The sequence below is a fragment of the Amblyomma americanum genome, chromosome 1 (genome assembly GCF_052857255.1).
Source record: "Amblyomma americanum isolate KBUSLIRL-KWMA chromosome 1, ASM5285725v1, whole genome shotgun sequence".
Lineage (NCBI taxonomy): Eukaryota > Metazoa > Arthropoda > Arachnida > Ixodida > Ixodidae > Amblyomma > Amblyomma americanum.
The window spans coordinates 32,173,189-32,189,588 of NC_135497.1; the positions used below are offsets into that span (position 1 = coordinate 32,173,189).

Consider the following 16,400-nt stretch of genomic DNA (forward strand, 5'->3'; position numbering starts at 1 on the left):
CCTAACCTGTCCTGTTTTTCTGTTTGTATGCTACACGTAGACAGTGTGAAGGGCATAACCAACTATGATACCTTGATGTCCAATTCTTTTTTGCAGCTCTCGAGCTCTGTAGCCAATTGTCTATTCTTCTTGCTCCACGTCTTCCCTGTAAACATGGTGGAGGACCACAATAAAACCAAGTGCAGATGCCACACACAATCTGCCATTGGGTGGCAGCACAGACATACCAAGGTGGACCCATTCCTTCATTCATGCAAAGCTGTCAGTCAAGTGACATATCTCAACCACACTGCCTTTCATTCATTGCATTTTCTCCCCGCCCTTCTTCTCAATCACAGAACTAGTGAAAAATAAAGAAGGTTGTCCAAAAGGAAGCTCACTAATAGACACCATGTGAGCATATGCATCCTTCAGCTTCTTCTTAGTGCAGTCCATCAAGGTTGGAAGCAGCTGCAATGAAACAGTAAACTTTATGTTCTGCTACAATGCATGCCCTAAAAATGCCACCACATCGTTTATGACACAGGTACACTATAAGCAAGGCTGTAAGTGCCACTTGCACAATCGTGTAACACCAAATTAGAGAAGACATCCTGTACAAATGAAAAATTTAAAATACCTAGGTCATTTTTATTTGAAGAAGGCCATCAAGCAATGAAGCAAAGGATATGAGAAGCTAGAAAAATAAAAGGCATAAATTTTAAAAGGCAATTCCTTCTGATGAGCTGATATTCATAGGACCGTTCATCCAATAAAGAATGATATATGAATGAGATGTTGCCACTCCAACTCTTGGCGTGAGGCTGGACAACATTTGTAAGGAGTGAGTAAAGGTCTTCAAGGGGTACTCGATAAAAATGCCAATCAGGTTTTGCTCTATCTCAACTATTAGTAAAACTGATTTATATTCATATAGTGTAGCCAGTTATTCATCATCCTGGTAGCACCAATGAAGGCCAAGATTAAAAAACAAGCACAGTATTCGTCCAGCAAAGAATAAACAAATGACTAGAAATGTGCAAGGGCTACGTACAGTGTTTATTTTTCTCAGTTCCTTGATTTCTTCTGAGAGTGCTGTATTTACTCTGTAGCCTTGCCAAAGGGGTGAAAAGAAGGGATACCATGTAAATGAACATCGCCACTCAGCATGTCCTAGCTGTCTCTTCAAGCAAAATTCTAGTATTAAAAACAAACAACCTTCCAAGACTGGTGGTGGTCTGCTTTCACCACAGAATCTGCATATTGCCAACAATATACGTTGAACTGGACTTGCTCTGTTTTACTTGGTTCTTGCAAACTCCTCACATATCGGCTTTATACTTCCAAGAGAAAATACTATAAGGAAAAACTGGGAATCCTGAATGAATCCATCTGGTTCCAACTGGATCCGAACGCAACCAGCTAGGCACCCAACTGCATCCAACTAGATTCACTAAACACAGCAATCAAATTTGTTGGTCTCAATGGATTATACAACTGGTTTTGCAGCTTCCAACTGTCTATTCCAATTATTCTCTCCCAGCTTCGTAATCCAATTGGGAGAGCTAACACCAGTTGGAATGTTAGGAACCGTTTGGAATTCGCAAAACCAGTTGGATGAATACAACAGGTTCTTAAGATTCCAATTGGACATCACAACTGGGTTTTCAGACTTTCCAGTTAGAAAATTCACAACAGTGTGTTTGCTAGGAATTGGAAGCTCCATGTGGTAGTAGAACTGAACCTACGTACTGGGCCGGGGAATTCCAAGTGGTTCAAAATACACAACTTGAAATTTTCCATCTGGATACCCAACTGGAAGTAAATGACTGCCTTGACTGTTACGTATTAAATTGACATATTGCTATCTATTATCATGGAACAGAGAACTAAAGTTTTTGTAAAGGGATATATTAGCAGCTTTAACTGTTGAGTTGTTTTCTTCATTTCCGCCATTATACTTTGGGCTTGATTGAATGAAATAACTTAGCTCAACAAATAAGCACCACTGGCCCCAGCACCAGGGTGCCATCCATGTATGAAATATGTAAGTGGGGGTAAAAGCGTGTTCTTTGGATGTATAATGAGATTATAGGTTACTTCTATGTGATGTAGACTTGTCTGTTTGGCTCACTTTCCTACAAAGTTAAAAGAAATCTTGCAGGAGAAATTACCACTGGTGGATGGCACCCTCAGGGGGTTGGCGACTAAGAAAAAAATAGCACGATTAAAAAACACCAAAGACGAGATGTTAAAAAAAAGACAAGATGCAGTGCTAATTTTACATGTCTACTGCTCAGTGCTCATCCTTGTAAAATTTTCGATGCCTCCTGTGTCTTAAAGCAAGGCAATATACGCACTCATGCATACAATAAAGCTGCTTTATGAAATTGTGTTTCTGAAAACAATGACTTAATATTTTCCTCTTTTTCCTTCCTCTATATTTCTGCTAACCCTTCACAGGCTCTATCATTAAAGAGGCTCTGAAAGGGGCCCCAAAAAAGTTGCATTATGGCTGTGACGTTAAAGAACGCCACTTCAGAAATATTCTCTAGCAAGAATTTTTTTGATGCACTTCATAGAAGTCGAGCAATCTGCATTTAAAATTTGAATTTCAGCATCTTCCCACCTTTCCCTCTTCTCGTCACTTTTTGCACGCTTAAAGGCCGGCACTCCTTCACTGGCCCCATTGCAGGGGGCAGAGCTTCCAGACCTGCCAGAGCTACGCCGCTATACTGCCCGCAGCCAAGGCATTTGCCTGATGTCTGAAAGAATCTAACCATTAGCCATTGCTGAACTTGTATAGGCAGGAGCAGTGCAACAGAGGAGGGTGCTAGCATGAAAAAGTCATCAAAAAAGCTTGCCAACTTTCGCGCATGATTGTGGGTTCTCTGGTACATGTAGAAGTGTATTATTTGGCGCAGGTGTTCATGACAACAAAATGGCAGTGATACAGCTGAGTTGATGTGCTCTCTTCAGAAGGTGGTTCAGGGCTCTTTTAATGGAGTACTTGCACCAAACCTTTTGTTGCATGTTTTTTCTTTGGAAGATCTTATACGCATGAATTGGAACTTGAAATTTGCCTTTCCCTGGTAAATAATTTATGACCAAGTTTCTCTCATGCTGCTTCAGTTCCAGTTTTCAACGGCTAGACAGTGAAAGTATGATGCATAACTTGACTTAAGGTCACGTGATGGCATAAAGAAATTGCTGTATTATAAAGCTGCTTGTTCATTCACTTTCATTCCAGCTCTTGGAGCTGACTAACACAACAGTCAGAGAGGAGACAAAAAAGCAGTGATTATACCCCAGTTCTCTCATGCCTCCCATAACCTGATGTCTACTTGCACACCGTAGCCTTTCTTCAACTCCTGAAACGTAAAAATGCACCAGAAAAGAAATTAATTTATACGTATTTGCCACACATAGGTGAATTCAACATGAAGGTTTGCATTTACTACTGTGTTGCACATCAATATCAGGAGCAAACACAGCTAGAACCTAATTTGGGTATCCATACCCCTTTACCAAACTTATTTCCCTCAACACATAATGCCCATATTGTATGTGTTGCTTTGTTTCTACTCTCTTTCTGAACCCTTTGTTCTCCTCCATATATATATATATATATATATATATATATATATATATATATATATATATATATATATATATATATATATATATATATATATATATATATATATATATATATATATATATATATATATATATATATATATATATATATATATATATATTGTGAGCACTTTATGCGCTTTCGTCGTCGTCGCCTCTCTGGCTGCGACTTCATCCTCTTTTCATGCACTGTACATTCCCATCGTCATCGCTTGGTGCTGTTTGCTGGGAGCACGTCTTTGCCAGCGGGCTGGAATAAACATCTCCCTTGAAGTCTTCCCTTACACGTGGTGGAGGTGCTCCTTGGATCCCCTGTATCCTCTTTCCCCGCTTCTCGCTGGAGCTGCGTTCTGGTCGTCGCTTGTGTACTCTCGCCATCATGCCTCAAGAGAACGCCGACAGCCCGGGTTCCTCCCGCTCGCCCTCTGCTGCCCCCGCAACTTGGACCGTGAGCAGCCGTCAACGCGACCCCCAGATGTTTGCCGGCCTGCGCGGCGACGACGTGGATGACTGGCTTGACCACTACGACCGCGCGAGTTCGTTCAACTGCTGGGACGATTCCCTTAAACTCCTGAATGTGTCCTTTTATTTAACTGACATTGCACGGACATGGTTCTTAAATCATGAGACGGATATTCCCGACTGGACAAGTTTCAAGCAGCAGTTGCGACAGATTTTTGGCTCTCCGGCTGTTCGATCTGAAGTTGCTAAGAAGAAGCTTGCTGACCGCATCCAGCGCCCTGCCGAGTCGTACACTTCCTATATTGAGGATGTACTTGCTCTCTGCCACCGTGTCAATGACACCATGACCGAGGCTGACCGTGTTCGCCACGTCCTGAAGGGTATCGGCTCTCTGGCGTTCAATGCCCTTGCCGTCCAAAACCCTACTACCGTCAATGCTATCATCGCGACCTGTCAACGCCTCGATCAGCTGCAATCTATCCGTTTACAACCTGACCTGGCTGCCTCCTTTTTGCCAGCCGACTCCGACCTGCGTGCCCTCATTCGTGCGCTCATTCGTGAGGAGCTTCTCGCTCACGGTTCTCCGTGCCTCACTGTACCTGCGCCTTCTGCTCCGTCCTCTACTGGTGCTGGCCTTCGCAGCATCATCAAAGAAGAGTTGGCCTCAGTAGCCTGCTCTCTGGCACCAGACACCCCTGCTATTCGCCCTCCACCCACGTACGCTCAGGTCACTGCCATGCCACCTCTCTTTGGTCCACCTCCAACGCCAGCGCCGCCCTGCGACCATGTCATCACTTTAGCACATCAAGCCTCAACGCCAGCGTTCTCCTCCCCCTGGCACCCCAGCCGCCCGATTTGTTTTTATTGCGGCTTCCGGGGCCGTATTTCCCGCTTCTGCCGCCGGCGCATTCAAGACGAACGTCGCGGGTATGCGGCCTTCGAAAGCGGCTACTCTACTCGTGCGCCCTCTCCTCAACGCCATGCCTTCCCTGACTCTTTGGGATGTTCTTCTTCACGTCCCCCACCTCTGCTTGCCCTCATGGTTATCGGCCCACCAGAGCTCGATCTCGTTCGCCGTTCCGCCTCTCTTCTTCTCCACTTCGGCTGGCTTCTGCGGCACCTGACCTGCGCTCGGAAAGCTAGCTGCTGCAGTTTTTGGAGGGAAAGCTGCATGCTTCGGACATCGACAAATACCTCCGGGGCGCCCGTCTAATATGGTTTCAGTGTGGGTTGAAGGTTTACAGATAGAGGCATTGATTGACACGGGTGCTGCAGTTTCTGTTATTCACGCAGACTTGTGTTCTCGCTTAAGCAAGGTGAAAACGCCGTACGATGGGCCTTCCCTGCATGGTGCTAACGACGTCATCATTCGCCCGTCCGCTAAGTGCACTGTTTGGGTTTATATTGACGGTGTCCGTAACCACGTACAATTTGCTGTGCTTTCTCCGTGCGCTTGCCTTATGATTTTTGGTTGGGATTTCTTGTCTTCTGTCAGTGCTTTTTTTTCATGCCGTGACCGCATCGTGCACATGACCGAGAGCGACCCATCATCTGTTAGTCCTCGAGCCCTGTCATCGCCTCATTGCCGCTGCTGATACGGTTTTGCCAGCGGGGGGTCAAGATCTTGTACGACTTACTTCTGATACCATCGTCCATGCGGATGTCTTCTTCACGCCTTCTCCTCGTCATCTGATCAGGGGCCTTGCCTTGCCGCCTAGCCTGATTCGGTTATCTGAACGCAAAGTCATCGAGGACAATGTGAGTGATACGCTCCACCGAGACATTATTCACCCTTCCGCCAGTCCCTGGTCTTCCCCGGTGGTTTTGGTGAAGAAGGATGGGTCAGTGCGTTTTTGTGTTGATTACCGTGCCCTCAACAAAATCACTCGTAAAGACGTTTACCCTATGCCTCGGATTGATGACTCCCTCGACTCTCTCTCAAGGAGCTGAATATTTTTCGACCCTAGATCTCCGTTCTGGTTATTGGCAGATCCCCATGCATGGAGCCGACAAGAAAAAAACCACGTTCGCTACTCCTAACGGCCTTTACAAATTTAAAGTAATGCCTTCCGGACTGTGTAACGCTCCTGCTACTTTTGACAGCATGATTGACACAGTCCTTCGTGGCCTGAAATGGAAAACCTGCTTATGCTATCTGGACGATATTGTTATCTTCTCTTCAACTTTTTGTGAACACTTAGGCCGCCTCGATGAAGTGCTCACTTGCCTCGCTTCTGCTGGCCTTCAACTAAATACGAAAAAGTGCTATTTCGACGGGAAAGAAATCACAATTTTAGGCCACCCGTCAGCCGGGACGGCATTCGACCTGACCCTGACAAACTTGCCGCTGTCCTGAACTTTGCCCGTCCCCAGCACACTAAAGAACTGCGTAGTTTCCTTGGTCTGCCCTCTTATTTTCGGCACTTTATACGAAATTTTGCAACCATTGCCATGTCATTGTATCAGCTCCTCACTGCTCACAGTGCTTTCGTTTGGACTGAGCAATGCGAAAGTGCTTTTCAAGCCTTAAAGCAAGCTCTCACCTCCGACCCTGTCCTTGGCCATTTCGACGATGCTGCTCCAACCATTCTACACACTGACGCTAGCGGCCACGGCCTTGGTGCTGTTCTTCTGCAGCGTGATACTACTTCTCGCGAAAGAGTTATTGCGTTCGCTAGCCGCACTCTGACACCTGCCGAACGTAACTACACTACCACTGAGCAGGAATGTCTTGCCGTCGTTTGGGCAGTACATAAATTTCGCCCCTACCTTTACGGTCGCCACTTCATGGTCGTCCCAGACCATCACACTTTATGCTGGTTGTCTAGCCTGAAAAACTTGACTGGCCACCTTGGCCGCTGGGTTCTTCGTCTCCAAGAATACCGTTTTGACGTCACCTACAAGTCCGGTCGAACACACCGAGACACCGATGCTCTTTCTCGTTGCCCTCTTCTGGACACTTTGTGTCTGTCTTCAACTCCACCTTCCACATCTCACAGCACCTCCTCATTGTCGCAAGCTCTTCAGCACCTCGCCGCACTCCCCTGCGTCGCATCTGATGATTTAAACGACCTTGCATTGAACCAACGCAACGATGCGTATTGCCGCTCCCTAATCGACCGTCTCACGGGAGCTTCCTACCCTCCTACCGCTCGGTTGCGTCAGCAGCTTGGCCAGTTCAAACTCGAAAATGATGTGTTCTGCCGCTATGTTTACTGCCCTGATGGCACCCGCTGGGTTCCCGTGGTGCCACGTACACTTCGCTCCCCTATTTTAGAGGCCCTCCACGATGACGCGACAGCCGGTCACTTAGGTTTTCACAAAATGTATGACCGCGTCAAGAGCCCTTTCTTCTGGCCTGGCCTTTCCTCCAGCATCGCTAAGTACGTCGCATCTTGCCCGCTCTGCCAGCGCCGAAAACGGGCGACTTCACCTGCCGCTGGACATCTGCAGCCTCTACCATGCCCCACCATGCCGTTCCCCGTCGTCGGCATCGACTTGTATGGCCCGCTTCCTCGCACTACACGAGGTAATCAATAGATAGTCACTGCCATCAACCATCTCACACGCTACGCCGAGACCGCAGCCTTGCCTGATGGCTCGGCGTCCGAAGTTGCCTCCTTCTTTCTCCAATCCATCGTGCTCCGCCATGGTGCCCCTCAGGTGCTTCTCAGTGACCGCGGCCGGACGTTCCTTTCGACCGTTGTTGCCGAAGTTCTGCAAGCTTCTTCTACACTTCACAAGATGACGTCCAGCTACCATCCCCAGACCAATGGTCTTACAGAGCGGTTCCATTGCACCCTCTCAGATACGATTGCTATGTACGTCGAACCTGACCACCGGAACTGGGACACAGACCTTCCTTTCGTCACTTTTGCCTACAATTCCGCGTTGCAACGAACCACTGGTTACTCCCCGTTTTTCCTCGTGTACGGCCGTTCTCCCACTACCCTTCTCGACGCCTCTTTCTTCTCGACGCCTGCGAGCTCCTCACCGTCTCTACCCGAACAATTTCTCTCCACGTGGCTCGATGCCGCCACCTTGCTCGCCTGAACACTCATGCCTGCCAGGAGGATCGCAAGAGTCACTACGACATGACGCACCGCGTTGTGTCGTTCAACCCTGGACACGAAGTCTTGCTTTCTACCCCTCCGCAGACGCCTGGTCTTTGTGACAAGTTTCAGCCTCATTTCATTGGTCCCTACTTAGTGCTCAACCAAACTTCACCAGTGAACTACCGCATCACCCCTGTTGATCCTCCACCGGGCCGCCGTTACCGCGGGACTGAAATTGTCCACGTTTCCCGCCTGAAGCCTTTCATTCGGCACTTTGCATCGGGCTAATCGCGGCCCGGCTGGCCGCTTCTGACCGCGCGGGTAGTTAGTGCGAGCACTTTATGCGCCTTCGTCGTCGTCGCCTCTCTGGCTGCGACTTCATCCTCTTTTCATGCACTGTACATTCCCATCGTCATTGCTTGGTGCTGTTCGCTGGGAGCACGTCTTTGCCAGCGGGCTAGAATAAACGTCTCCCTTGAAGTCTTCCCTTACAATATATATATATATATATATATATATATATATATATATATATATATATATAATCCTGTATTACCGTAAGTGTGACGTGGAATGTCATCTAACGGCGACGGCGGAAACTGTGCGAGAACCCTCTTTCTGCTGCTTTATAAGTAATTTTCTTTAAGTGATAGATTAATCTAAGTATTATTATCCTACTAATAAACAGAACACATTAACAAAAAAAATTAACATTCTCATGCACCTTGGTTTTGGAGACTGTTGGCTCCCTTCATAAGCATATATATATATATATATATATATATATATATATATATATATATATATATATATATATATATATATATATATATATATATATATATACGCATACGCATATATATACGGCAATACGCATCGTTGCGTTGGTTCAAGGCAAGGTCGTTTAAATCATCAGATGCGACGCAGGGGAGTGCGGCGAGGTGCTGAAGAGCTTGCGACAATGAGGAGGTGCTGTGAGATGTGGAAGGTGGAGTTGAAGACAGACACAAAGTGTCCAGAAGAGGGCAACGAGAAAGAGCATCGGTGTCTCGGCGTGTTCGACCGGACTTGTAGGTGACGTCAAAACGGTATTCTTGGAGACGAAGAACCCAGCGGCCAAGGTGGCCAGTCAAGTTTTTCAGGCTACACAACCAGCATAAAGTGTGATGGTCTGGGACGACCATGAAGTGGCGACCGTAAAGGTAGGGGCGAAATTTATGTACTGCCCAAACGACGGCAAGACATTCCTGCTCAGTGGTAGTGTAGTTACGTTCGGCAGGTGTCAGAGTGCGGCTAGCGAACGCAATAACTCTTTCGCGAGAAGTAGTATCACGCTGCAGAAGAACAGCACCAAGGCCGTGGCCGCTAGAGTCAGTGTGTAGAATGGTTGGAGCAGCATCGTCGAAATGGCCAAGGACAGGGTCGGAGGTGAGAGCTTGCTTTAAGGCTTGAAAAGCACTTTCGCATTGCTCAGTCCAAACGAAAGCACTGTGAGCAGTGAGGAGCTGATGCAATGACATGGCAATGGTTGCAAAATTTCGTATAAAGTGCCGAAAATAAGAGGGCAGACCAAGGAAACTACGCAGTTCTTTAGTGTGCTGGGGACGGGCAAAGTTCAGGACAGCGGCAAGTTTGTCAGGGTCAGGTCGAATGCCGTCCCGGCTGAGGAGGTGGCCTAAAATTGTGATTTCCTTCCCGTCGAAATAGCACTTTTTCGTATTTAGTTGAAGGCCAGCAGAAGCGAGGCAAGTGAGCACTTCATCGAGGCGGCCTAAGTGTTCACAAAAAGTTGAAGAGAAGATAACAATATCGTCCAGATAGCATAAGCAGGTTTTCCATTTCAGGCCACGAAGGACTGTGTCAATCATGCGTTCAAAAGTAGCAGGAGCGTTACACAGTCCGAAAGGCATTACTTTAAATTTGTAAAGGCCGTTAGGAGTAGCGAACGTGGTTTTTTTCTTGTCGGCTCCATGCATGGGGATCTGCCAATAACCAGAACGGAGATCTAGGGTCGAAAAGTATTCAGCTCCTTGAAGAGAGTCGAGGGAGTCATCAATCCGAGGCATAGGGTAAACGTCTTTACGAGTGATTTTGTTGAGGGCACGGTAATCAACACAAAAGCGCACTGGCCCATCCTTCTTCACCAAAACCACCGGGGAAGACCAGGGACTGGCGGAAGGGTGAATAATGTCTCGGTGGAGCGTATCACTCACATTGTCCTCGATGACTTTGCGTTCAGATAACCGAATCAGGCTAGGCGGCAAGGCAAGGCCCCTGATCAGATGACGAGGAGAAGGCGTGAAGAAGACATCCGCATGGACGATGGTATCAGAAGTAAGTCGTACAAGATCTTGACCCCCAGCTGGCAAAACCATATCAGCAGCGGCAATGAGGAGATGACAGGGCTCGAGGACTTCAGATGATGGGTCGCTCTCGGTCATGTGCACGATGCGGTCACGGCATGAAAAAAAAGCACTGACAGAAGACAAGAAATCCCAACCAAAAATCATAAGGCAAGCGCACGGAGAAAGCACAGCAAATTGTACGTGGTTACGGACACCGTCAATATAAACCCAAACAGTGCACTTAGCGGACGGGCGAATGATGACGTCGTTAGCACCATGCAGGGAAGGCCCATCGTACGGCGTTTTCACCTTGCTTAAGCGAGAACACAAGTCTGCGTGAATAACAGAAACCAGCACCCGTGTCAATCAGTGCCTCTATCTGTAAACCTTCAACCCACACTGAAACCATATTAGACGGGCGCCCCGGAGGTATTTGTCGATGTCCGAAGCATGCAGCTTTCCCTCCAAAAACTGCAGCAGCTAGCTTTCCGAGCGCAGGTCAGGTGCCGCAGAAGCCAGCCGAAGTGGAGAAGAAGAGAGGTGGAACGGCGAACGAGATCGAGCTCTGGTGGGCCGATAACCATGAGGGCAAGCAGAGGTGGGGGGACGTGAAGAAGAACATCCCAAAGAGTCAGGGAAGGCATGGCGTTGAGGAGAGGGCGCACGAGTAGAGTAGCCGCTTTCCAAGGCCGCATACCCGCGACGTTCGTCTTGAATGCGCCGGCGGCAGAAGCGGGAAATACGGCCCCGGAAGCCGCAATAAAAACAAATCGGGCGGCTGGGGTGCCAGGGGGAGGAGAACGCTGGCGTTGAGGCTTGATGTGCTAAAGTGATGACATGGTCGCAGGGCGGAGCTGGTGTTGGAGGCGGACCAAAGAGAGGTGGCATGGCAGTGACCTGAGCGTACGTGGGTGGAGGGCGAATAGCAGGGGTGTCTGGTGCCAGAGAGCAGGCTACTGAGGCCAACTCTTCTTTGATGATGCTGCGAAGGCCAGCACCAGTAGAGGACGGAGCAGAAGGCGCAGGTACAGTGAGGCACGGAGAACCGTGAGCGAGAAGCTCCTCACGAATGAGCGCACGAATGAGAGCACGCAGGTCGGAGTCGGCTGGCAAAAAGGAGGCAGCCAGGTCAGGTTGTAAACGGATAGATTGCAGCTGATCGAGGCGTTGACAGGTCGCGATGATAGCATTGACGGTAGTAGGGTTTTGGACGGCAAGGGCATTGAACGCCAGAGAGCCGATACCCTTCAGGACGTGGCGAACACGGTCAGCCTCGGTCATGGTGTCATTGACACGGTGGCAGAGAGCAAGTACATCCTCAATATAGGAAGTGTACGACTCGGCAGGGCGCTGGATGCGGTCAGCAAGCTTCTTCTTAGCAACTTCAGATCGAACAGCCGGAGAGCCAAAAATCTGTCGCAACTGCTGCTTGAAACTTGTCCAGTCGGGAATATCCGTCTCATGATTTAAGAACCATGTCCGTGCAATGTCAGTTAAATAAAAGGACACATTCAGGAGTTTAAGGGAATCGTCCCAGCAGTTGAACGAACTCGCGCGGTCGTAGTGGTCAAGCCAGTCATCCACGTCGTCGCCGCGCAGGCCGGCAAACATCTGGGGGGTCGCGTTGACGGCTGCTCACGGTCCAAGTTGCGGGGGCAGCAGAGGGCGAGCGGGAGGAACCCGGGCTGTCGGCGTTCTCTTGAGGCATGATGGCGAGAGTACACAAGCGACGACCAGAACGCAGCTCCAGCGAGAAGCGGGGAAAGAGGATACAGGGGATCCAAGGAGCACCTCCACCACGTGTAAGGGAAGACTTCAAGGGAGATGTTTATTCCAGCCCGCTGGCAAAGACGTGCTCCCAGCAAACAGCACCAAGCGATGACGATGGGAATGTACAGTGCATGAAAAGAGGATGAAGTCGCAGCCAGAGAGGCGACGACGACGAAAGCGCATAAAGTGCTCACAATATATATATATATATATATATATAAATATATATATATATATATATATATATATATATATATATATATATATATATATATATATTTATATATATATATATATATATATATATATATATATATATATATATATATATATATATATATATATATATATGGAGGAGAACAAAGGGTTCAGAAAGAGAGTAGAAACAAAGCAACACATACAATATGGGCATTATGTGTTGAGGGCAATAAGTTTGGTAAAGGGGTATGGATACCCAAATTAGGTTCTAGCTGTGTTTGCTCCTGATATTGATGTGCAACACAGTAGTAAATGCAAACCTTCATGTTGAATTCACCTATGTGTGGCAAATACGTATAAATTAATTTCTTTTCTGGTGCATTTTTACGTTTCAGGAGTTGAAGAAAGGCTACGGTGTGCAAGTAGACATCAGGTTATGGGAGGCATGAGAGAACTGGGGTATAATCACTGCTTTTTTGTCTCCTCTCTGACTGTTGTGTTAGCCCCAAGAGCTGGAATGAAAGTGAATGAACAAGCAGCTTTATAATACAGCAATTTCTTTATGCCATCACGTGACCTTAAGTCAAGTTATGCATCATACAGTCACTGTCTAGCCGTTGAAAACTGGAACTGAAGCAGCATGAGAGAAACTTGGTCATAAATTATTTACCAGGGTAAGGCAAATTTCAAGTTCCAATTCATGTGTATAAGATCTTCCAAAGAAAAAACATGCAACAAAAGGTTTGGTGCAAGTACTCCATTAAAAGAGCCCTGAAACACCTTCTGAAGAGAGCACCATCAACTCAGCTGTATCACTGCCATTTTGTTGTCATGAACACCTGCGCCAAATAATACACTTTTACATGTACCAGAGAACCCACAATCATGCGCGAAAGTTGGCAAGCTTTTTTGATGACTTTTTCATGCTAGCACCCTCCTCTGTTTGCACTGCTCCTGCCTATACAAGTTCAGCAATGGCTAATGGTTAGATTCTTTCAGACATCAGGCAAATGCCTTGGCTGCGGGCAGTATAGCGGCGTAGCTCTGGCAGGTCTGGAAGCTCTGCCCCCTGCAATGGGGCCAGTGAAGGAGTGCCGGCCTTTAAGCGTGCAAAAAGTGACGAGAAGAGGGAAAGGTGGGAAGATGCTGAAATTCAAATTTTAAATGCAGATTGCTCGACTTCTATGAAGTGCATCAAAAAAATTCTTGCTAGAGAATATTTCTGAAGTGGCGTTCTTTAACGTCACAGCCATAATGCAACTTTTTTGGGCCCCTTTCAGAGCCTCTTTAATGATAGAGCCTGTGAAGGGTTAGCAGAAATATAGAGGAAGGAAAAAGAGGAAAATATTAAGTCATTGTTTTCAGAAACACAATTTCATAAAGCAGCTTTATTGTATGCATGAGTGCGTATATTGCCTTGCTTTAAGACACAGGAGGCATCGAAAATTTTACAAGGATGAGCACTGAGCAGTAGACATGTAAAATTAGCACTGCATCTTGTCTTTTTTTTAACATCTCGTCTTTGGTGTTTTTTAATCGTGCTATTTTTTTCTTAGTCGCCAACCCCCTGAGGGTGCCATCCACCAGTGGTAATTTCTCCTGCAAGATTTCTTTTAACTTTGTAGGAAAGTGAGCCAAACAGACAAGTCTACATCACATAGAAGTAACCTATAATCTCATTATACATCCAAAGAACACGCTTTTACCCCCACTTACATATTTCATACATGGATGGCACCCCGGTGCTGGGGCCAGTGGTGCTTATTTGTTGAGCTAAGTTATTTCATTCAATCAAGCCCACAGTATAATGGCGGAAATGAAGAAAACAACTCAACAGTTAAAGCTGCTAATATATCTCTGTACAAAAACTTTAGTTCTCTGTTCCATGTTAATAGATAGCAATATGTCAATTTAATACGTAACAGTCAAGGCAGTCATTTACTTCCAGTTGGGTATCCAGATGGAAAATTTCAAGTTGTGTATTTTGAACCACTTGGAATTCCCCGGCCCAGTACGTAGGTTCAGTTCTACTACCACATGGAGCTTCCAATTCCTAGCAAACACACTGTTGGGAATTTTCTAACTGGAAAGTCTGAAAACCCAGTTGTGATGTCCAATTGGAATCTTAAGAACCTGTTGTATTCATCCAACTGGTTTTGCGAATTCCAAACGGTTCCTAACATTCCAACTGGTGTTAGCTCTCCCAATTGGATTACCAAGCTGGGAGAGAATAATTGGAATAGACAGTTGGAAGCTGCAAAACCAGTTGTATAATCCATTGAGACCAACAAATTTGATTGCTGTGTTTAGTGAATCTAGTTGGATGCAGTTGGGTGCCTAGCTGGTTGCGTTCGGATCCAGTTGGAACCAGATGGATTCATTCAGGATTCCCAGTTTTTCCTTATGGTATTTTCTCTTGGAAGTATAAAGCCGATATGTGAGGAGTTTGCAAGAACCAAGTAAAACAGAGCAAGTCCAGTTCAACGTATATTGTTGGCAATATGCAGATTCTGTGGTGAAAGCAGACCACCACCAGTCTTGGAAGGTTGTTTGTTTTTAATACTAGAATTTTGCTTGAAGAGACAGCTATGACCTGCTGAGTGGCGATGTTCATTTACATGGTATCCCTTCTTTTCACCCCTTTGGCAAGGCTACAAAGTAAATACAGCACTCTCAGAAGAAATCAAGGAACTGAGAAAAATAAACACTGTACGTAGCCCTTGCACATTTCTAGTCATTTGTTTATTCTTTGCTGGACGAATACTGTGCTTGTTTTTTAATCTTGGCCTTCATTGGTGCTACCAGGATGATGAATAACTGGCTACACTATATGAATATAAATCAGTTTTACTAATAGTTGAGATAGAGCAAAACCTGATTGGCATTTTTATCGAGTACCCCTTGAAGACCTTTACTCACTCCTTACAAATGTTGTCCAGCCTCACGCCAAGAGTTGGAGTGGCAACATCTCATTCATATATCATTCTTTATTGGATGAACGGTCCTATGAAAATCAGCTCATCAGAAGGAATTGCCTTTTAAAATTTATGCCTTTTATTTTTCTAGCTTCTCATATCCTTTGCTTCATTGCTTGATGGCCTTCTTCAAATAAAAATGACCTAGGTATTTTAAATTTTTCATTTGTACAGGATGTCTTCTCTAATTTGGTGTTACACGATTGTGCAAGTGGCACTTACAGCCTTGCTTATAGTGTACCTGTGTCATAAACGATGTGGTGGCATTTTTAGGGCATGCATTGTAGCAGAACATAAAGTTTACTGTTTCATTGCAGCTGCTTCCAACCTTGATGGACTGCACTAAGAAGAAGCTGAAGGATGCATATGCTCACATGGTGTCTATTAGTGAGCTTCCTTTTGGACAACCTTCTTTATTTTTCACTAGTTCTGTGATTGAGAAGAAGGGCGGGGAGAAAATGCAATGAATGAAAGGCAGTGTGGTTGAGATATGTCACTTGACTGACAGCTTTGCATGAATGAAGGAATGGGTCCACCTTGGTATGTCTGTGCTGCCACCCAATGGCAGATTGTTTTTGGCATCTGCACTTGGTTTTATTGTGGTCCTCCACCATGTTTACAGGGAAGACGTGGAGCAAGAAGAATAGACAATTGGCTACAGAGCTCGAGAGCTGCAAAAAAGAATTGGACATCAAGGTATCATAGTTGGTTATGCCCTTCACACTGTCTACGTGTAGCATACAAACAGAAAAACAGGACAGGTTAGGTTATATCTGAATCTTACATGCCATAAGCATAGAAGAGATTGAGGATGATCCTGAGGGAGGTTTTGCACTTAATAATTTAAAGTTGGTGCTGGGCTAATTGAGTCAAACCATGCGCTATTTAAATTTACTTTCACCAATTTTTTTTTGCAATTTTGGCACTAGACTTAACATACCAAATGAAATTAGTTGTTTATTTTTGCTTCTGTGCAT

General features: G+C 46.1%; 2 protein-coding genes across 2 annotated transcripts in view; one reads left to right on the top strand and one right to left on the bottom strand.

Moving 5' to 3' along the window:
* LOC144115010 (uncharacterized) overlaps positions 1–465 on the bottom strand; it is a 30,627-nt gene extending 30,162 nt beyond the window's left edge. Inside the window, exons 1-2 of the mRNA XM_077649123.1 lie at positions 381–465; positions 72–145 (exon numbers count right to left, since the gene is read on the bottom strand). Coding sequence (XP_077505249.1) covers positions 72–145; positions 381–435 — 129 coding nt within the window. The 5' untranslated portion in view covers positions 436–465. The remainder of the gene's footprint in view (positions 1–71; positions 146–380) is intronic.
* The window catches only part of LOC144125662 (atrial natriuretic peptide-converting enzyme-like), a 996,499-nt gene that overhangs the window by 492,104 nt on the left and 487,995 nt on the right, over positions 1–16,400 (top strand). The window lies entirely within an intron of this gene.